The sequence below is a fragment of the Trachurus trachurus genome (assembly GCF_905171665.1).
Source record: "Trachurus trachurus genome assembly, chromosome: 19".
In the NCBI taxonomy this organism is placed as follows: Eukaryota; Metazoa; Chordata; class Actinopteri; order Carangiformes; family Carangidae; genus Trachurus; species Trachurus trachurus.
This window is the reverse complement of record NC_139913.1, coordinates 6,336,195-6,358,120: the sequence shown is the minus strand read 5'-3', so window position 1 is coordinate 6,358,120 and position 21,926 is coordinate 6,336,195. Positions and strand designations below refer to the sequence as shown.

General features: G+C 41.2%; 1 protein-coding gene across 1 annotated transcript; it reads left to right on the top strand.

Moving 5' to 3' along the window:
* The first annotated feature begins 580 nt into the window (after positions 1-580).
* Positions 581-21,788, top strand: plekhm1 (pleckstrin homology domain containing, family M (with RUN domain) member 1). The gene is made up of 12 exons (XM_083993650.1): positions 581-823; positions 2,451-2,544; positions 4,163-4,407; positions 5,902-6,564; positions 8,033-8,555; positions 10,404-10,554; positions 12,948-13,949; positions 15,921-16,066; positions 16,177-16,370; positions 19,192-19,255; positions 19,346-19,503; positions 20,325-21,788. The coding sequence occupies exons 2-12, from the start codon at positions 2,491-2,493 to the stop codon at positions 20,434-20,436; spliced, it is 3,312 nt and encodes a 1,103-aa protein (XP_083849776.1). The 5' UTR covers positions 581-823; positions 2,451-2,490; the 3' UTR covers positions 20,437-21,788.
* Positions 21,789-21,926: the final 138 nt, after the last annotated feature.

Genomic DNA, 21,926 nt, shown 5'->3' with positions numbered 1-21,926 from the left:
CTTGCTCCGTCCAGGATTTTGCTGGCTTTTCAGACATCCTATATGGCTTTAAAAAAAAAAGTAGGCTATTTCAATTTGGTAATTACTTTCAATATTTTGCTACTTTGCTGTGTTTTCTAATGTCAATCATCAGATTTTGTTGTTTGAAAGACTAAAAGTGATTGAGGTGTTAAAATCAGCTTAATCTCGTTGAATTGAACAGTGTTGAATAAATTTTTTTTAAACAATAAACTTTATTTGTTCTGAATTAATGGGAAATCACAGAACAACATAAATGGGAAGAGAACATATTAAACACAGATGTATATTGCATAGAAATGAAAAGAAAATAAATGGTGCAAATAAAACATAAAGAAAAAAATCTGTGTAATAAGGATACAGGAAAACATTGAATTTGGAGCACACACTTGACGTTTTCACTGCTTTTGTGTTGCAGGTGTAATGTAATGTAGGATTCAATCTGCTTTTTAAAGGTAAAAAAAAAAGACGGTAAAAGCTCGTAATACAGATTTACGTTATATCCGTGAACGCACCGCGCATAGGCTAATCAAGTTCCCATGATGCATTTGTGCTCACTCTGCTGCTCAGCTGTACGTTCACACACAGACATATATACAACATACACACACTCCAGCTCCTCCGAGGCGGAACAAATGCTCGTTCACGTTTGATTTTTGTTCATTTTTCGACGTTTTATCGGAAACAATGGAGAGCGACTGTACGGACCACTGACTGAGACACCGACTGGTCTCACTGTCGCTGCCCGGCGGAGACGCTGCTGTCTTCGGACGCTGAGTGCCAAAAGTCCGCCGAGCTGTGTCGGGTAAGGACGGCGGAGCTAACAGGCTAACTTAACACAACATGATGTTATTATCAGGTTAACACGCTACTAACTAAATAACTAACAACACATTCAGGTTGATAACAGCTGCACAGGTCGTAGTTAAGTTTACAACATGTGTCTTTTCGTTTTATTTTAGTTTATTTCAGTCAAGATGTGTCGGTCTCCTCGGTAACGTTAGTTGCCTTCACGCCCAGCTAACGTTAACGGTTAACAGTGTCTACTTCACTTGCTGCCAGGTAATGTAGGAGATTAGAAAGGACTTGACTTGTAGTATTAGATAATTAAGCCGAGAACGGGTTCAATATATAAACAAACTGTCCTTTACAAGTTATACTTAACCCACTTTACCTCCCTGTTAAGTCTATTTTTGACAGTAGCTTGGCACTGAAAGCTGCAGACAACCTTGTTTAGTGACCTCTAACTTCCTCTGTCATCGATCACTCTGAATGCCAAAATAGCCGAAAACAAGTCAATAATATATATGTTTCTATCCTGTATGTGTTTTACTCTCATGGTTATATCTATCTATCTATCTATCTATCTATCTATCTATCTATCTATCTATCTATCTATCTATCTATCTATCTATCTATCTATCTATCTACACCTTTTTACCAATGTAGTATTTTCTCAATGCAGGTCTGAAATAGCTGCAGGTAAACCGACTGTATAGTCTCTGCATTCATACACAATACTTTACCTGTGGGGATAAATAAAATATATATTAATCTATCAACAACGATAACAAAAAAGAAAAATATGACAATGAGAAAAACTGTATTGTCACTTCTGCTGCAGTAAAGCACAATGTAGGTGACCACAGAAAGCAGGAAGAGATTGAATGGGAGTTGGTTGTGCTGCAGTGCCAAAGAGGAAAACTTAATAATACGTCTTATTATCCTGTAAATAACAAAAAATAAATGAATAAATCACAGTGTGAGATAATGAGCTGCGTCTTCTGTCCCACTGCTCGCTGGAGGCAGTTTACTATGTGAAGTAGCTGAGTTTGTTTGCTTAGTGAAATGAGAGCAAAGATAACAAAAGATTTCACTCTTTTCATGTGTTTCAGTCATTTTACTGTGGACAGAGGTTAAGTATCTGACTGTGATTGTGTCACAGAGTGAGTGTCATGCTGTTTGCATCCTGATTTCTTCTCTATCTCTCTTTGTTTTGTTTGTTTTTTGTTTTGATTGGGGAAGTTAGCTGTTAAGCCTGTGTAGCTACTTCCCTGCAGACACCCGCTGTATAATCAGCTGCTCACATGACTCACTTAGAAGTGGTTACACACTGAAACCATGAAATTGCAGATATGCCATAGAGAAGAATACAGTCTTGTGATGGAGCGAATGTAACTATAGATGGAAAATATGCTGCTACCATGAAGAAGAAGAAGCAGTAGCAGAGGAGGAAGAAACTGTTTCCACCATCACATGTCTTGTTGCTCCACCCAGACACACTCACACTCACACATACAACCTCGTCTTACTTGTTTGGCCCATCACAAGTGTCAAATGTCATTTGAACAGGAAAACAGAGCTCAGTGCAGAGTAGAGTAGACGAGTGCTTTAATTGCAGATGAGATGACATTGTTTTTATGCTCCTCCAGTCGGCGTGCCATGTGGGAGTGAAGCTGCCGGGACGGTGCCATGTTAGCCACACAGATGCCGGACGCGCCACCTGAGGCTAAAGATGTCAAACAGGTAAAACTACAACTGTAAAACTACCACCTCCTGTTGTTGTTGTCGCCCTGTAGTTTCCTCTTCTCTCTCTGGTTTGTTTCTCTTTTCACGGCCATTTATCCTCAGCTTCTGTGTTCATTCGTTTCTCAATGTTTCCTCGTGCCAAACATTAGAAAACACCATAGACAAACAGAATATACAAACAATCAGGCGAACACAACAAAAAACAATCCAGCAAAGCTTATGATGTCCTGGGGATGGGCTCTGAAATTTGCATAATGGATCTTTGCCTAACATGGTTCAATCTGTGCCACTGAAGCAGGATAATAATAATGTATGTTGTAGTTATACTGTTTCAGCTGTGCAGAGCAGGGTTCAACATTACATTACACTTTGAGTGTTGTAATTGCTTGAGTGTCTTATTGCAGTGTATTTAGAGCAGACTGTCTGGTGCTTTTAAAGAGACAAGATCAGATCTTCCTCTATTGTCCATTTATTTAATTGAATTTATTGCAGATGGAGTGGGTTTCATCTTCTGATTTGTAGATTATATCTTATATATTTTTTTAAATAATGTTATTATACAGGTGGAGCTCAATACATTAGAATATAATGGAAAAGTCAATTTCCAGTAGTTCAAGTGTGCATATAGATGGACATATACTTTTCAGAAGGCCATTTCCATATTAAAAATGCTTTTTTTTTATTTGTCTTTTGCAATATTAAATTTTATAACTATTAAATAAAAACTTTTAAAGATAATTTTAGGTCTTCATTAAATGTAAGCCATAATCATTACAATTAAAATAAATAAAAGGCATGAAATGTTTCATTCTGTGTGTAATGGAGCTATATAATATATTAGTTTCACTTTTTGAATTGAATTACTGACATAAACTTTTACATGATATTCTAATCTATTGAGCTCGACCTGTATTCTCATATTAGATCAATACATAGATAATTTATTGTCCTTCTCGGGTGAAATGTGACTTGGGTGGCACAGTTTTACAAAGCTTTAAAAAGAAATACTCTGTGTTTCAGTGAATGATGCTGCCCATAAACACCAGTTCAAAGTTTTATTATGTAACATGTCATCAAGGTGCACTGTGCAGTCAGCAAAGCAATGAAATGAGAAGTTAGAGGGGAAATTCAATATATGATTGAAAATCGTTCCAAACCTCTGAACAGCTTCTATAAGAGAGATGGAGCACAGACCTTGTTCAGGTAATAGTTTTAGCAGTTTTAACACAGTGTATTAACAGTGCAGCTTTGCAGACAGCGCACATTGTTCTGCTGGGTTGATGAGGTGAGGGTTTGTCCCCGTAGAAGTTTTATAGCTGCTTATTCAAGCACAGTAAAATACGGGTGCTTCAGTGTCTAGTGAGGAGAACTTAAGGGCTCTTATTCTGCAGGCTGTTGCATAACGTGCTGCTTGTTTTATGATTTAGGCGTCATCATGTGACAGTGGGCTACGTTCGGGGCCGCTGACCTCGCTCTGTCTGTATTTTATAGTTCTCATTAAAACGTGGGACCCAGATTCAGTTTGACCCGTCTCCAGTGAAAGAACGAGGAAGTTGATCAACATTTCCTGTTCCCTCACAACTGTCGCTGTGTCTGTGTGTGTTGTTGCATGTAGATCAAAGAGAAGCTGGCGCAGTCGCTCAAGGCGCTGCAGAAACGCTACGTGACGTCCGACGCCGTGGTGACCAGCGAGGACGGCGACGCCAACGTGCTCTGCTGTGCCCTGGAGGCCATCTTCATCCACGGCATCAAGAGCAAGTTCATCCGCTCCGAGGCCGGGGGCCGGGGCAGGAAGGGCGACCTCCGGGGGCCCCTCCCTCAGCCGTTCTTCTGGAGCCTCCTCAAGACCGTCACCCACCGGTAGGACACATTGATTGATTGATTGATTGATTGATTATTCTTTATTTCAAACATATTAAAAAAAGAGAGAGGAGAAAAAAAGGCATATAAAATTAGTAACACATTATAGTGTCCCAAAGAACAAGTTCAATATTCAAATCGGTAAACGAAGAACGCTCGAAAAGGAGCAGGAAGAAGCCGAGCTTATCAGTTCCCACCCCTTAATAACTACTCCATCATTCCATACTAGAGTAAAACAAAATTATTAGTAGTGTTGCGCGGCTGTCTTTCAACATACTTCAGCCACCGAGGAACTTAAAGCTCTTTTGTGACGCGTCCAAAAACTCCATGAGTCCACGATCAATTTAAAGTGTTTATTGTGACAAAAATCAAAAGGAGCCAACAAGCAGTCCTATATCAAAAGGGAAAATAATACGTGCCCTTTCGATAAATAATGATAATGACGATAATGGTGAGACAAAAAATATATGAGCTTCTAGTTCTCTCTCTCTCTTTGTGTTCAAAACTCCCGCCACCACACACAATAAGTGAAGAAAAATAACCACACCCTCTCAATGTGACAATGCAATGATGCCATCAACGCAATGACGTAAAACTTAAAGCAAAATGGCAGGCAAAAATATATTTTAGCTTCTACAAGTAGTGATTATTAGTGATAATAATGCACTACATTTACTCGAGTAACTTTTCAGATAAACTGTACTTGTAAGAGAAGTTTTATTGCAGCAAACTTTTTACTTTTACTTGAGTATATTTGTGAAGAAGAAGCCGTACTTTTACTCTGTGACGTTGAGCTACAGTACAGTTTGCTCGCTACTCGTGACTTATTTTTTATTGATCTGTTATCCACACAGTTTATGGACAGTTCATGGACCTCTGTATGCAAGTAGTTGTTAAGTGTTATTCTTTGGCAACATCTGAATTTGTTCATTGCTTTTTAATTTTTTTGTGTATTTACATTTACATTCACGCCCTGATTATTTAACAAATAAATCAGAGGTTACTCAGCAGTTACTCAGTACTTGAGTAGTTGTTTTTTTTACCAAGTACTTTCTTAGTCTTACGCAAGTAAATATTTGGATGGGGACTTTTTAATATTATTCTAAAGTAACAATACTCTTACTTGAGTACAAGTTTTGGCTACTCTACCCACCTCTGTTAGTAATCTGATATTTAGAACGATATTCATTCGCAGTAAAAGTGTCAGAGTTTAGAATAACACAGCTGGGGTTAGACCGAATACAGTAAACAGTTTCTTTTTTGTACATCGTGAAAATCTGTGATAAAAAGACTTTTAATTTCCAACATATCCGATACCGATTATCGAAAAAAATGCAGAATATTGGCCGATATTATCTGTCATGTCGATAATGGGTCTATCCCTATTCCCTACACCTATTCACCAATTTGAACCTCTAACATGATCAGTTTTTGGTATCAGGATCATTTCCAAGTTGATTTGAAGTGTCATCGTCCATTGTGTTTGATCCCCAGTGACGTCATCACCGAGCTGGAGAAGATCAGCTTCGTGGGCACGGACGTCGGCCGCTGTCGGGCGTGGCTGCGGCTCGCCCTCAACCACGGCCTGCTGGAGTGCTACCTGGCCTCGCTGTTCCGGGAGGACTCCAAGCTGCGGGGGCACTACCAGCCCTGCGCCCTGCTGCTGGACGCCGAGGAGCGGGAGGTTCTGCTCAGCTACCTGCAGGGCCTGGCCTCGCTGACCTTCAACCTGTCCTACAAGTCGGCCGTTCTCAACGAGTGGACCACCACCCCGCTGGCTCTCGCCGGGCTCTGCCCCTTCCTCCAGATGGAAGCTCTCGACCTGACGCTGAACGGCAACGGCGGCGGCGGCGACCATCCCACCTCCAAGTCCTCGTGCAAGGACTCCTGGGACACCGTGTCTCAGTCGTCGGGCTCATCCGACGCTCAGGACACGCGGGGCTCGCTGGCGGGGAGGGGGTCGAACGCTTTGCAAGGGGGAAGGACGGCGCTGAACTCGTCTAACCTGAGCCTGGACACCACCGGCTCCTCTCAGCTCTCCTCCAGCCTGAGCTCCGACAGCCTGCTGCAGGGGCAGGACCTCCGCAGCCCCCCCGGAGAGCAGTGGTCCTCGTGTGACCTGGACTTCACCCACAGCGGCAAGAGGCCACAGAAAGAGTGAGTTCATCTGCTGGATGCTCAAATCTGTAGTATTAGTTTTACGAGTGTTTTTTCTGACTGTGTTGGTCAGTCTGTTTGCTTCAACTGTGTCACCCTGCCGGAGTAACATCAATTAAGTGAGATGACAGACTGAGAACTTTATCTTATAATAATTATCATCATCATAATAATAATAATAATCTTTATTATGGAGCACTTCAGAGTTCATTTTATTGTCATTCATAGTAAATTTGCATGTACTGGAACAAAATTACGAAAGACACAAGGCAGAAGACAGAACAATCACTAAAGTAAAAATTCAGAAAAAACACAGACCAATATGTCCAATAAATATATAAATTCGTTACAATGATAAATAAATATCTCAAAGAGATTTATTATGAAAAGTCTGATACCTAAAAATCATTATATTGCACATATGCCTACTTTTTAAAGTGCACTTAAGAATTTAACAGCCATCAGCATTACAACAGCGTTACAAAGTGCTTTACAAGGCAGCAGAAGAACAAAAATCACAGAGAAAACATAGATAATTAAAAGCAAGAGGTAGATAAAAGAAAGCAGGTAAGAAAAGTCCAATCTAATCTCCTCCTAAACGATGCATTACACAGATGTGACCAAAGTTTTCTTTTAAAGACATAATTCACAGTTCAGATCATACGGAGATCATAAAATTATCACAAAATAGCAATAATATTGTGTCGTCACTGAAGTATTTTAACAATTTAGTGTCGTAAGTCTCTAGATTTTTCAAATTGGCAACAAATCCCATTAAAAAAACAAAACAAAACCAGAAATAAACACACACACACTGTAGTTTTATCTGAGGATAATCCCACACACTCCGCCCTGTTGCTGTAAATACTTACTACAGCACTGTACGTGTACTAATCTGCAGCTGAGAATAGTCTCCAACAAACACTGTTTACTCCTGCTGTATAAATCTTTTTCTAAAAACAACAGCAACCAACTGTTAACCAATGAATAAACTGGAGGGAGGTTGGTTTTACTTATATTTTAAGGTCATAGTTGAAGAAATGTTCAGCCTCATCCTTCAGTATGTCGACTATTCATCTTGTCGTGTTTGCATGAGTTTCGGTCGAGGATTTTCTCTCTCAAATTGCTTCTTGAGGAACAAATTAAGTATCCTAACTTAAACGGAAATAATAATGAAACTGTATATATGTACACGTGTGTGTGTATGAGTCGTTTCTTAAGATGTGTATCTGCACAGAAAATGGGGAAGCGAAAGTACTGATAAGAACAGTGACAGATTATTCTGGTCTTTTCTTTTCCTTTGATTTGCTGACGTGACCATTTTGTGCATTTCATTTCATCCCCGCCACTGATTTCTTCAAAATAAGATCAATGAAAAGAATTGATAATAGATTTTTTAACTATTTTTAATCTTAAACTCATAATGCAATGTGTAGTTAGTAACGTCTTGTGTTTTATCTGTTTGCAGTTCGCTGACTGAGTTCAGGGAAAGCGGTCACTGCAGTCAGGACTCGATGCGCGAGGACTCCTTCGTCTCCAGCTCGGGTCCCGATCAGTTGTCGGAGACGGCCGTGTTCAGCAGCTCCGACAGCGAGACCCAGGGTCCCGCTACGCCCTCGCAGGACTTCGCAGACCAGCCCACAGACTCTGCTCTGTCCGACTCAGAACCACAACCACCACCACCGCCACCATCATCCTCCTCCTCCTCTGTGCAGCAGGACGAGCGCCACGTTAACCACGCCCCCTCTGAAGCACGTCGCAGCCCGTCTGATGAGTGGCGCTCGAACGCTGACGTGCTCCCCGCAGCGAGCGACCCTGTGGAGTCTGTGAAGTCTGTGGAGGTGGTGAACACGGTGAACACAAAGAGGAGAGAGAAGGAAGAAGAGGAGGAGGAGAAGAAGAAGAAGAGCGTCCCCGAGCCGCCGGTGCATCCAGCTCCACGCCGCTCCTCCAGCATCCTGAGCAGGAACCTGTCCAACGACTCCACATGTGTGAGTAGATTAAATCCAGTTCAATCCATTTTATTTATACAGCACATTTTCAAAACATAAAAGTTTACCAAGGTGCTGCACAGTGATTTGCATAGAGCCCAAAATGGTAAGAAAATGTAATGAGGATAAAGTAATAATAATTTAAAAAGAATAAAAAGGAATGAATAAATTAAAAAATAAGAATAAAAAAAGTAAAAAATTCACACATGAATAGTTTAAAAATCCAGAGAGGGATGTCACCATTATAGATTTTCTTGGTACAATTGTTGTCAGCGAATAATCACGGTTTACAATTATCATGATTAATTTGCATTGATTATTTTCACAACACTATGAATTGTAAAATCAAATGCATTTACAGTGTGTATTTACATTTACTTTGGTGAACAAAGCCGGGTGGGTATCCTGGAGATCTGTTGTCGACTTAATACGTTTGTTTAGAGAGAATATGTCTTCCTTTGCCAAACTTTACCACTCAGTCACGTCTCTGTTCTGCAACTCGGATAGAACGAAAACAAAGTTACTACTTGTTTGGAAAGTGACGTTATTTAGGAATCTTTACAATTAATTAATTGTGCTGTTACTACTATACTGCGGTTAATTGTGAAAACAAGTAATCGTGACATCCCTTGATCCAGATAACCACAGGCCTTATTATTACCACTGAGGCTCCTGTCTTCACACAAACAAAACTCAAAGCTCATGTTTTGAACGTCCCTGTTCACAATCTGGGATGTGAAAACAAAGAGGTTCCCACTGAGCGGCCAAATGAAACTGAACAGAACTGAAACAAGTCGGTGATGTACTGATCTGCGTTTCCTTCACACGTCTCCACTTCCACTGTGGTCAGTTCTGTGGCTGTGGTCGTTTTTTTTTTAAAGACAACAGTCAAGTTCGTAAAGTTTTCAGCTCTGTACACAGTTGCAAGCTGCTCAGAGTGGATCGATGCTTTTTGTCTCTACTCTGTCTGTAGTTTCTACTTCCACCTTTACTCACAAATCCATTTTGTGTCATATGAACATGAGTAATCCCACTTTAACAAAGCAGGAACATTTCTTATAAATACAAACCTTCAGAGGCAAAATGAAAATACAGTGTAAACAAATGTAATCTGCATCTAAACTGTTCTGTACTAGATTTGGTCCAACACCAGTTCTAGTATTTGAAATGTCCCTGATACGATCTTAAATACTGGATCAGGTTTATTAATATTTTATAGTTTCGCATCTGGAAAAAAATCCTGTTTTCTTTGCATTTTTGTTACTAAAACAGCTGACGATGTCTGCTGAATAGTGTAAAAGCAATTTGGCCAAATGTTACATTGGAAAGTCCCAACGGTTAATAGACAATTTGTGCAGCATGTATTTTATTTCAATGCATGTCTCTAGTGTTATGATGTGTTATTTATCCGTAAATTAGTTTATTTTACAGTCAAATTAGATAATGGACCTTCATGTTCGCAAAGCTATTGGATTGGATCAGTATCAGAAAGGAAAATCTACAAACAGCAACAAAAACGCGACTGATTCTGGTCATTGACGACTAATAATTCCTCACAATTACTCAGTGATGATCTCACAGATGGTTAAATGCAGGACCGGCCTCGCCCATGTGTTGCTATCTGGGTTTTTTCCCTCTGAGGAAAAATGACAAACCTGCTGTGTCACCGTGGTGGAAAATCAACACATGCTTTTTGATGAGTCATGGAAAAAAATGTGCGTTTGAGTCGCAGCATCTGCCAAAAATATGTCACCAACTAGCCGCTGAGTGGACCAACATGTTTGAAAACATTTTACTCCCATGTGTGCTCCAGCTAAAGCTTTGTCTTGTTGTCGTTTTCCTTTGCAGCATTCCCTCTGCTGGATCTCCGAGGACGACATCTACAAGCCACATCTGGAGGAGGTGTCGGACAACGACGAGACGACGCCTCCTTCTGCCGCCACGCCTGAGCCCAGTGTCTCCCCGTCCCCTCCCAGCGTCGTCCATCGCAGGCAGATCGGTATTTATAAACCATCTCCATGTGTGAAATGATTATTTTTTATCTGTCACAGGGTTTTTACCGCCCGCCTCCATAAATCTGAAATAAGTAGTTGATAGAAGGATTGACAGCTGTTCAAATGATCGATTCATTGTTTTTAGATCATGTCTGAAGTAAAAATAGTGATTTCAGCTTCTCAAATGAGAGAATTTCTCACTTTTCTCCATCACACGCTATTTTAATCTGGATATATTTGAAATTTTGGACTGTTACTCAAGCGAAACAAGATATTCGAAGATGTCACATTAGACTCTTGGAGGCTGTGATCGGCATTTTTCTTACAGTTTGACTTTGAAAAATGTTCAGTCGCAGCCTCAGGCCGGATTCAGGTTGTTGAAAACGATGTTTTACTGAAATTCAGATTCAGAATTACTTCATTTATCCCCAGATGGAATTTCTTTTCTTTGTTTCAAACTCCTGAATAGTAAGAGAAATCAACACAAAGCGAGATATACATAGATAAATAAAATATTATTATTATTAAAAGCAGAATAAAATAAGATAAAATACAATAGGAATAAATAAAAATATAATAATTTCAATCATTTGAAGGCACTTTGTTTAATTTTCTCATCAACATCAGTGTAACTCAAGCAAAACAGACAATTTTTTTTACTTTACATTATTTTCCTGATGTTTCTCTGTGCTGTAGTGCTTCTGTGCTGTAGTGCTTCTTGTGGTTAAACACTGTAAACACACCTCAGCAGCAAAGGTGATGTAGTTACAAATGAATTAATCCAAAAGGCAAACAACATCGTTGACATGTGCGTCAGCTGAGCACAGCAAGAACTTCCTGCAGCTCTGGAAACCGAAGCCTGTTGCATTTCAGGCCTCTCCCCACTGACACAGCGAGTGTTTTGCCCATCAGCTGTAAAGTGGGAAAACACACCTACTGTTGCATCACGTCTTGGGCTGTGGCCAGATCTCACAGGAACGTAAACGTAATACCACTACTGGTTCTTGTGAGACGTCACTTGGGAATGAGTCAGTCGGCTCATTATGAAGAGGAAATGAAGGGAAAGCAAACGTGCTGCTGCTGCTGCAGAAGTTCACAGTGAAAAAATCCTGCAAGTGACCAGAAACAGCAACAGTGAATAATTGTGAGGAAGTTCTCGGGCGACAGAGAATCGATTGTCGGCTTTATTCCAGGAACTACAACTGTCTTTAGTCACAGTGTGAATCAAGAAGCATTTTAGCGCTAAAAGTAGCTTCTGAGGCTGAGAGACGTGAGTCAGGAGGATTATTAAATCACTTTGACCCTCAGTCAGTAACGTGCTGCAAGTGAAGCATCTCATTTTGTAATTTTTTTTAAACTATAATGATAATGAACATTTCAAACTATAATCAGCTTGATTCAACGCAGGTTTTTGAAAAAATTATTTCTTTCTTTTAAATTAGCTTTTTGCATTTCTCTACTCAATTTATTTGTGAACTTTATTGCGCAGTCTTAGGGCACATTTCACTGTTTTTGTGACGAATAATAATAAAGTGAATCTTATCAGATGCTTTTTTTTTTATAATTCTCCCTGCTCTCTAAAGCTCTCTGTCAGTCTCCTCGGCTCATGGACAACTCTTCTTAGTTTTCTTTTGACTGTCAGAAATCTAGTGAGGACCTGGTTGTGGCCAGTTTATGGTGAAATGTTGTTCTTTTTAGTTTCAGATTAACGGCACTAATGGATAAAACGGTGCATTCAGGCACGTCTGTAACCGATGCCGTCAGTTTGTTCTGCAACATCAGTTTCTGAAGGTCTTGAGGAGCTCTTTGCTTTTCCCCATCATGAGATGCCTCTTGTGTGACACCTTGGTGATGAGAAACCTTTTTATAGGCGCCAACTGGACTAAACCAGCTGATATTACTTTGCACTGATAGGAGACAGGATTACTTTCTAAATTCAGACAGACTCCAGCTGCTTTCTTGGCTTTCCAGACCTTTTTTGCACCCCCTGCTTTTCTTCATGTGTTCAATACTTATTTCCTGTGTCTTTTCACCTTATTGCACTTCATTTATGGACATACATGTTTGGATTTCTTTGTATGTGTGCATTACTTGGGTTGTTGTCGAACATCTGGTGAAAATTTCATGTCACTAGCTCTATTAGAAATATATTTTCTGAGAAAAATACTTATTTTCCCCGCTGTATATGACACATAAAAGCTTGTGTGCAGTTATTTATCTGCTAATTTGAATCTTGAGTGTCGTGCAAAGAGAGAATGAATAACAACTGAGATAATCAGTTGAGTTCCTCTTCACAGAATTAAAACCTTATCTGTTTCCTGTTCACCGCTGTCGCCACGTTTATCTTGTGACTTCAAAGTTAAAAATATAATATATAATCGTCTCTCGTCTCTTTCAGGGCTGTTCAACCCGTTCCGCGGCCTGCTGAAGCTCGGACACCTGGAGAGACGAAGCGCCATGGGGATGTGGCGCGACAACTACTGCGAGCTGTCGCCCTTCGAGTTCCGGCTGTACGTCAACGCCGAGGAGCGCACGTGCAGCGAGAACTGCTCCCTGGTGCGCTGCGAAGAGGCGCGCGTCACCTCGCCCGAGGGCCGCTTCGAGCTCGCCTTCCCCGGCAAGCGGCTGTACCTGCGGGCGGCCAACCGCGACGAGGCCGAGGACTGGGTGGACCGGATCCTCGAGGCCGTCAACAAATGTCGGCCGGCGTCTCGGAACGACGAGCTGTGGGAGGTGCTGACGCCGACCGTGGAGAACGGCGTGGATGAACGCTCCTTCTCTCCGTCCCCGGCGCCATCCAGCCCGGAGAAAGGTTCATCATCATCAGCCTCCTTAAACGCGGGGACGTGTGCGGCGCCAGAGGCTCCTCCTCCCGTTCCCAACCAGGTGTTCAACTGGACTCGAACCGGCGATCTGGAAACGGACGCCATCAAAGAAGCGGTTTTGTATTTCTCCACAGACGCCGAGGCTCGGACGTGGTCGCCTCTGATCTTCTCGCTCTCCTTGGAGGCGTTGAAAGGCTTCAGGACTCAGGGCGACAGGAAGCTGCTGCAGCTGACGCATCCCATCGAGGAGATCCGCGACGTGGTGCCCGACGTGTCGCTGGGCGGGCCGGCGTTTTTCAAACTGTTGACGGTGAAGGACACGCTGAGGCTGAGGGCGGAGAGCCCGCAGGAGGCTCAGTGCTGGAGGGTTTTCATCCGCGGCGCTCTGGACTCGTACCTGGAGAGCGGCGAGGACGAGGGCGCGGAGGAACCGGCGGCGGCGGTGCACACGGGGACGACGGGGAACCTGTACAGACTGGTGCAGCACAGACTGAAGGAGAACGGAGCTCTGCTGGTTCATCTCTGCACCGTGGCCTCGGAGAAAGGCCTCGACGCCCAGAGCTTCAAGTGTGCAGGTAAAAAAAAACTCAGGTGTTGGATTCATTTGGCTCCATCTCATCGCTGTGTTTACATTTAGCAGCCAGATGTTTCCCTCAGGATATGCTGGTGGAGACCCAAAATGAAGCTAAGGCCACTTTCACACCAGAGCTGTTTGGTCCACTTTAAATGGACCAGGGTTCGTTTCCTGTGATACTCCGCTTCTTTTGTTCAGGTGTGAAAGCTCATTTGAACTCTGGAGCGGATCAAACAAGCGAACGCTGGTCCGCCTGAAAATCATGGGTCTCGGGCTACGTTTACACGGAAACGATCTGAACAGAAAACGTAAAAGTGGCGTTGCGTTCTCACTTTTCATATCGCGTTTAGATGAGCGTTTTTGGGGTGGTCAATCTGCGTGCATACAGTGACGCAAAAGTCTGTGGAATTCAATGTTGTATGCACGCCAGGCGTCTAGGTGGCAGTGTGCCACACAACACACACGCCTGCATACAACCCAGAATTTTTTTCTCTTCATCTTCTTCTTCTTGATTTACGCCGGCCATTGTAATGCTGCCCTCCTTGCATCATAGCAATCACAAAAAACCCCACAAAAAACATGCACTCAAGTTGTCCAGTCATAGTTGGATTAAGGCAATGATTCATTTTTCAACTACGGTATCATGTAAATGTACTGAATGACTTGTAACTAGTTCCAGGGAGAATGGAGGCTCTCTGCCTTCCACCTAGCGTCTCTTGGCTGAAAACCAACCGTGTAAGATCAGAGCCTCCGACCCGGTGTCCCAGCTCTCGTCTCTGCGGCACCGCCACACAAACGCACCCCGTAACCATAATCTTTTGTTTATGACAGATAAGACTACACAAATATACACATGATAACATGGTATATGATAAATATAGTTATCCACCGCTCCATGGATTGATTTCTCACCGGTTACGTTGAAAACAAATCCACATGATCAGGGAGGGAGGAGGATTAGCAAAACAGTGAAAAAGCATCTGGACTAATTGACTTCAGTCTTTATTCAGTCAGTCATCATTTAATACAACTATCAACACTACAAACATAAAATAAAGTATAAAAAAAAAAAAAACATAAAACATAAACATAAAAAGCAGAACTAAACCGGGAAAAAATTGTATAGTTCCTCTTTTGTATTGAATTTTTTGTTGCCCCAGATTCAACTTGATGTGTCAGAGTTGTCATCACATCTTGTTTCCACTGCCCTCAACAAAGATATTCAATAAATGGAAAGATACTCCATGAGCGGCTGCTCCAATGATATGAAATGGTATACACTTCCTGTCTCTCTAAATGGGCGTGGCCAACCGTCACCCCACCTCGTCTGTGAACGTGTGTGTGGATTTATACAATTTTTACGTAGATGAAAGTGAGATATTTATATTTTCTTATGATAACATTAAATATTTACACTACTAACAGTAATATTTAGCATGACAAAAATAATTTAAATCATTTTCACGGGAGTTCGCGGCCGTTTGTTTGACGTTGCCTAGGAGATCGGTGCCAAATCTCGCGAGAGTGTGTCGTAGAGACAGAGACAGGTCTGGAACAAAGTGGATTTTCTCCGGATCTCTCCGTCTGAAAATTACCATTTTGGTGTCAAACTGTTCAGAAGAGATGTGGCTTGTGAAAAATGAGTCCAAAATTTGCTTCAGTGACCGTGGGGAGAAAGACCCGACCATAATCGGTGTTCACATTAAATTGTCCCATAGGAATCAATACAATCCAAGCTGCCTCTGGTCTCTCTAAAGGGGCGTGGCCGTGCAGAAGCCCACGTGACATGCATACAGGAAGCTGACTCGTCATGAAAGGTCTTGGTTTATAAACCGTCTTTGCCCTCAAGTGGCCAAAATTAATTTAACTCCACTCGGCAGCAGCAGTGTGTGTGTGTGTGTGTGTGTGTGTGTTTGTGTGTTTATAAGTCAGAGGCTGAGGTTTGTTGTCTGTGTGTGTGTGTTGTACGCAGGGTGTCCTCAGCAGATCGGTCCGTCCCGGGGCAGAGCCCGGCTGTGCCACTTCTCTGGCCAGTACTACTGCGACTCCTGTCACCAGGGCGACACCTCCATCATCCCCTCACGCATGGTTCACAACTGGGACGTCACGCAACGAGAAGTGGGTGCCACACACACACAAACACACAGAGATCACAAAATACTGTTGTCAGGCTGTTAGACTTACTTACTACTTACATACTCTGTGTGTGTGTGTGTGTGTGTGTGTAGGTGTGTAAGAAGGCCGTGCGGCTGCTGGCTCAGGTGGAGCATGAGCCTCTTCTGAACGTGGAGCAGTTGAACCCTGAGTTGGTGCGACACGCCGAGCCGATGGCCGAGGCCGACGACCTGCGGCAGCGGCTGCGTCTCCTCGGCGACTACCTGCTCACCTGTCGCAGCGGCGCCTACAAGAAGCTCCAGGCCAGGTGTGTGTGTGTCTGTGTGTGTGCTGCTCTATGTGTAAAGTCTTTGTGTATCTTTATAATTTCTTTATTGAATTTTGAGAGAGAGATGTGTAACTTACAGTAACTCTCTTCATAAACAGCTCATTCAAATTTGACATATTCAGTCAAACAGTTTGATGATACCACTTAACATACATACGCTGTTAGACTACAGTTTAAAGGGATAGTTCAACATTTTGGCAAATTGTCCCATTGCCATAATCCCTATAGTTTTTTTTTTTGATCAAGGTATTTTTATTCAGTTTAACAATTTACAGTTTACAATTTATAATCCTTATAGTTTTAGCAGTAGGTTCGTTACCTTTAATTGTCGTTGCAAGCTATTTTTAGAACGGAGGAGCAGAGCCGCGAGCTGCTCAGAGCTACGCTACGGAGTAGGGATGGGTATTGATAAGAATTTAGCGATTCCAATTCCATTATCGATATTGCTTATCGATTCGATTCCTTATCAATTCTCTTATCGATTCTCATTGGGTGAGGGAGTAAAAGAGAAATGGGTTTGTTTGCATTAATGCAGTGGTTCCCAACCTTTTTTGGCTCATGACCCCTTTTGACATCACAAATTTCTGGTGACCCTCATTCAAGATGAGCAAGCTCAGATATTTGTATATGCTGCATTTTATTTGATCTTGATTTATATTCAAGAAAGTGGAATGTATAAAGAATATAGTTGTTTAAGATTGTGAAAAATAATTAGTTTATTTAAAAAAAAAAAAAAAATCAATTACTAGACATTTAAGGCGATCCCATTTGAATTCCAGGCGACCCCACATGGGGTCCCAACCCCAAGGTTGAAAACACTGCATTAATGGCTCTAACATTAAAAAAGTGGACAGGACCGACCTGCCTGGACAGGTTAACACTAGACCACTGTGGCTGTGGGGCAGCTGTGCTCACAGGAGGAATTTAACAATGTTTCCATTACATGGTTTTCACGCATCTGTATCTTCTCACTAGTTATTGTTTTCATAACGTTCGTTTTTATGCGGAGTGAGCGAGCGAGCGAGCGAAAGAGAGAGAGAGCGCGCGAGAGAATAGACACGGCGCACCGTTTCACGTGGCTACGACGAAACCTGAAAGGACGTGGTTATAATAAAGAGAGAAAAACACAAAGAATAGACATGTAGCCTGTTCAGGAGACGTTGTCCTGTCCTCACGACGTGAGGGAGGGAGGACCGGAGGGTGGCTCTGGCTCACAGGTTAGTGATGAGGAAACGTCACTGTCAGCTGCATCTGTCAGCAGCTCCGCTCCACGCAGACACCTCACTAACTTTATTTTGTGAGAACAAACGGTGACATGTGGATATAAACACTAAGCACCCTCATTTATAATGATGATTGGTTTTAACGTAACGTCACGTAATTAATCAATTAATGCGCGAGTTTCTGAACCAAACGGAATCGATAAGGGAATCGTTAAAGCAGACACGCACACGATTCCAAGAATTGATCCAAGCTGGAACCGGTTCCGAAGAGGAACCGGTTTTCGATACCCATCCCTACTACGGAGGCTAATGGGATTTCTTGGTTTCCCTCATCAAACTCATCAAATACTCTGAGCAGCTCGCGGCTCTGCTCCGCCGTTCTAAAAATAGCTTGCACCGACAATTAAAGGTAACAAACCTACTGCTATGACTATAGGGATTATGACAACGGGCCAATTTGCCAAAATGTTGAACTATCCCTTTAAACTGAACTCAAAAGAACCAATGGTTTCTAACTGGTGAATCAGTCTGTAGATTATTTTACACCTGGACACTTTAAGAAAATATTAGAGAATTAATTCACCTGTGATATGATTAAAGGTCATATTGTTCATACAGTTTACTCATCATACTTTGTAATTCTACCCCTTGAACTCAGCAGAAACTGAAACTCTTTAATATTTTGCTTTATGTAACTAAAATATTTATATATATATATATATATATATATATATATATATATATATATATATATATATATATATATATATATATATATATATATATATATATATATATATATATTTATAAACGTAACAGATATAAATCCTGCAGGGAGACGGTGAGAGAAGTGACCAGAAACAGCAAAAGTGAATAATGTTGAAGAAGGTTAAAAGTAGCTCCTAATTAGACGAAGCAATTTTAAAACTGTTGGTTATGTCATGGTATGTTTTTACAAAATCAACAAAGTCTTTAGTCACAGTGATTAAAGAAGCATTTTAGCGCTAAAAGTAGCTTCTGTGGCTGAGAGACTTATTGGATTTTCATTTTATAAACGTTACAGATATGTAGCTTAACTTCTCTCTCTTTGTGTAACAAGCTCATTCAGTTTTGAATACCACTACCACAAATATCAATAAATAATACACATTTACACACACAAAAACACACAAACACTGTTAGACTGCAGCTTCAAAACATACCAGGGTTCACCATTATTTTCAAATTAGCTCCAGGTGTTTCCACTCAAGAATCCAATTTATTTGTGAAGACATATGTTATTCTCTCCATGGACCTACATTGCACCGTGTTTGTATATCTGTGTCTTTTTAGCATCGATTTTTAACCAAAAACTGTCTGTGGATTATTTTACACCTGGACACTTGAAGTAAATATTTATATAATTGAGAATTAATTCACCTGTGATATGATTAAAGGCCATATTGTTCCTACAGTTTACTCATCACACTTTGTAATTCTACCCCTTGAACTCAGCAGAAACAGAAACTGCAGAAACTCTTTAATATTTTGCTTTTATGTAACTAAAATGTGTTTGTGTTTGTGTTTGTCCGGTGCAGAGTGGGGCAGCGAACGTACCTGTTTGAGTCCAGCCACCTGTACAGTGTCGCAGACCTACGACAGGTATCCTCCCTCCCTCCACCGGTTTGATCGTGTCGTTATTTCATTCATTATAAACGTCCTAATAACTCCTGTGTGTTGCTGTTCCTCCAGATCGCCGAGGGTCAGTATTCACCGTACCTGACGACGCTGACTCAGTTCGCCTCCAACCACGTGTTCCACTGTGACCTGTGCACGCAGCGCGGCTTCATCTGTCAGATCTGCCACGCCGACGACACCATCTTCCCCTTCCAGTTCGACAGCACCACCAGGTAAAAGTCCTCACGCACTCACTCACTGCTTCACCTGTTCACCGTTGTTTTTATCTCACACATAAGATCCAGCTGTTTACTTCACTTCTTTGCCTCAGAGATGAAAACGCTTTCATTTCCTTTCCAGTATTAAGTCAAGTTTCTCTCACATAAAAAAACATTATTGGCCTGTTTGTTTAAGAGTTATGCAACAAATGAATTCATATTTCTGCTGTGAAAACAATATAGGAAGCAATAAATAGATAAAATACCATACACATTCCCATAAAAATTGATTTGAAGTATCATATTTAAATGGAAACGATATATTGAAGAACATTTATGATGCTTAATTTTTTTTAATGTTGATTTGGTCCTAATTTTTACATGAGGTATTAAAACCAGAAAACAGAATGAGAACATGTTTGTTTTATGTTTTATATTTCATCTCTGAGATGAAGCAGACACCAACTTTTGGACAGATTTACAGTATATCTGTTAAAGTTAATGAGATTTTATAATATGTTATTCTCTCATTTTGACCCATAGTTTGAATTGGCTGCAGCCTCAGTTTCCACTTGGATGGCAGCGTCGTGTTATTTACTAAATACAGTGAAGCCTTTGTGGGTTTCTGGACAATACTTACTTGTTTTTGGTTGATATATAATATTAGTATAGTTACATTTGCATTAAGCAGCATATTTGTCCATTTATAAACACATGAACAAATAAAAGACGATTGTGATTCATAGGTGATTCAATATCACAATCAACTTCTCTAGATATGTTGATGATATTGTATCAATTACTGATTAAATTTGTCTTCTGTGTCTCCGTCTCAGGTGTAAAGATTGTAAAGCCGTGTTTCACCGGGCCTGTAAATCTCCAGAGGACTCGTGTCCTCGCTGCCTCCGCATGAAGAAATACCTGGAGCGGGACCTGAAGGACGACTGAGCGGCTGCAGGCAGCAGGACGCCGGCGTCTGACGGAGAAGAAGGAAAAGAGGAGGAAAACTTAAAGAAAGAACAAAAAACAAAATCTAGCTTTTACATGAAGTAACCTCAAGTGCAATTATGAGCGCGATTATGAAGAGAATTAACCACCTGACTGACCCAGCTGACCTTAGAGCCGGGGAGGAAGCAGCAGCAGCAGCTCCACTCTCCTGCACTAGTTCAGAGTTTACGTCGTGATGCTGAAGCGCTGCAGCCAAATGTTACCGACTTCAATACCTCTCTGAACTCTCACTCAGCCACGGCATCGATGACCAGGAGGAGGAGGAAGAGGAGGAGGAGGGGGAGGACAGGATGCCGGTGACGGCCGCCGCCCAGAGTCGACTCCGAAACATTTTCACATTGTGGGTTTTATTGTTTTCTTTTCTTTTTTTACTTTGTTTGTCTTCATTGTGAGGACAAAAACTTCCTGAAGCATCATGTTTACCAGAATTTGTGTCGGATGCACAGAGAAAAAGTTGCGTATTTAAACAGAACAGAATAGCGGAGGCTGCGAACGTCGCACGCCGATGAACACAGCACTTGAAATGTTCTAACTCACATTTTTAATCGTGCCTTTGTTATAATTTAAGCTTTACACTAGTTTCCTCTTGTGTGTGTCACGAAGACGGGGCCAAAAAGCTTCACACAGGCTGTTTCTTTGTGTTTTTTTTTATTTAAATCGCCATAATCAGTAGGTTGGAAATTACACAGATACAGATTTGTAGAAATCAGTCGCCATTAAGACTTTGTTGAATGTTTCTCTTTGTATATTAACTCAGTTTAAACTTACAATCAGGCGTCGGTCGGTGTGTTTGATTTAAGATCTAAAGGGGATACTTACAAAATAATAGTCAAAGATTTGAGAAACTTCATAAAGTAAATAAATCATAAACATGCTTATTAAGGTGTGTGGGTGGCGGACGCATTTCACAGTGATTCTGAAGTGAAAACATAACATATTTTTGCACATTTGCACTAAAGCTTTGACTGTTAAATGGATATTTCAACCACAGTTTAGCTGAAATATCCACTAGCACATTTAAATTACCCCGAAACAAAGCAACAAACGAGACGATGGGAGATTCATTTTTGCATCAAAAGGAATAAAAAGTATAGTGTAGATAACTAAAAGTTTACTTATCAAATTAATTTTGATATATGCAGAACATATCACATGCAAGAAATACTTCAGTACTGTTATTCCTGGTTTGTTTGTCTGTTTGTTCATTTATTCTTGATTTGAACTGTCACCATCTCGTTCAGTATGTATGTTGTATAAATGACTATTATACAATAAAATCAATGTCAGTGTCACATTGTGTGTGTGCTTCCGTGTTGTTGATGTTCAGACACTTTTAGACCAAAGTTAATCTGGATTAGAGATGATTAGTCTGGATTTCATGGGCGTGACGCTTTCTCTCAGTCGCGTTGCTTATATCACCTCCTTCACTG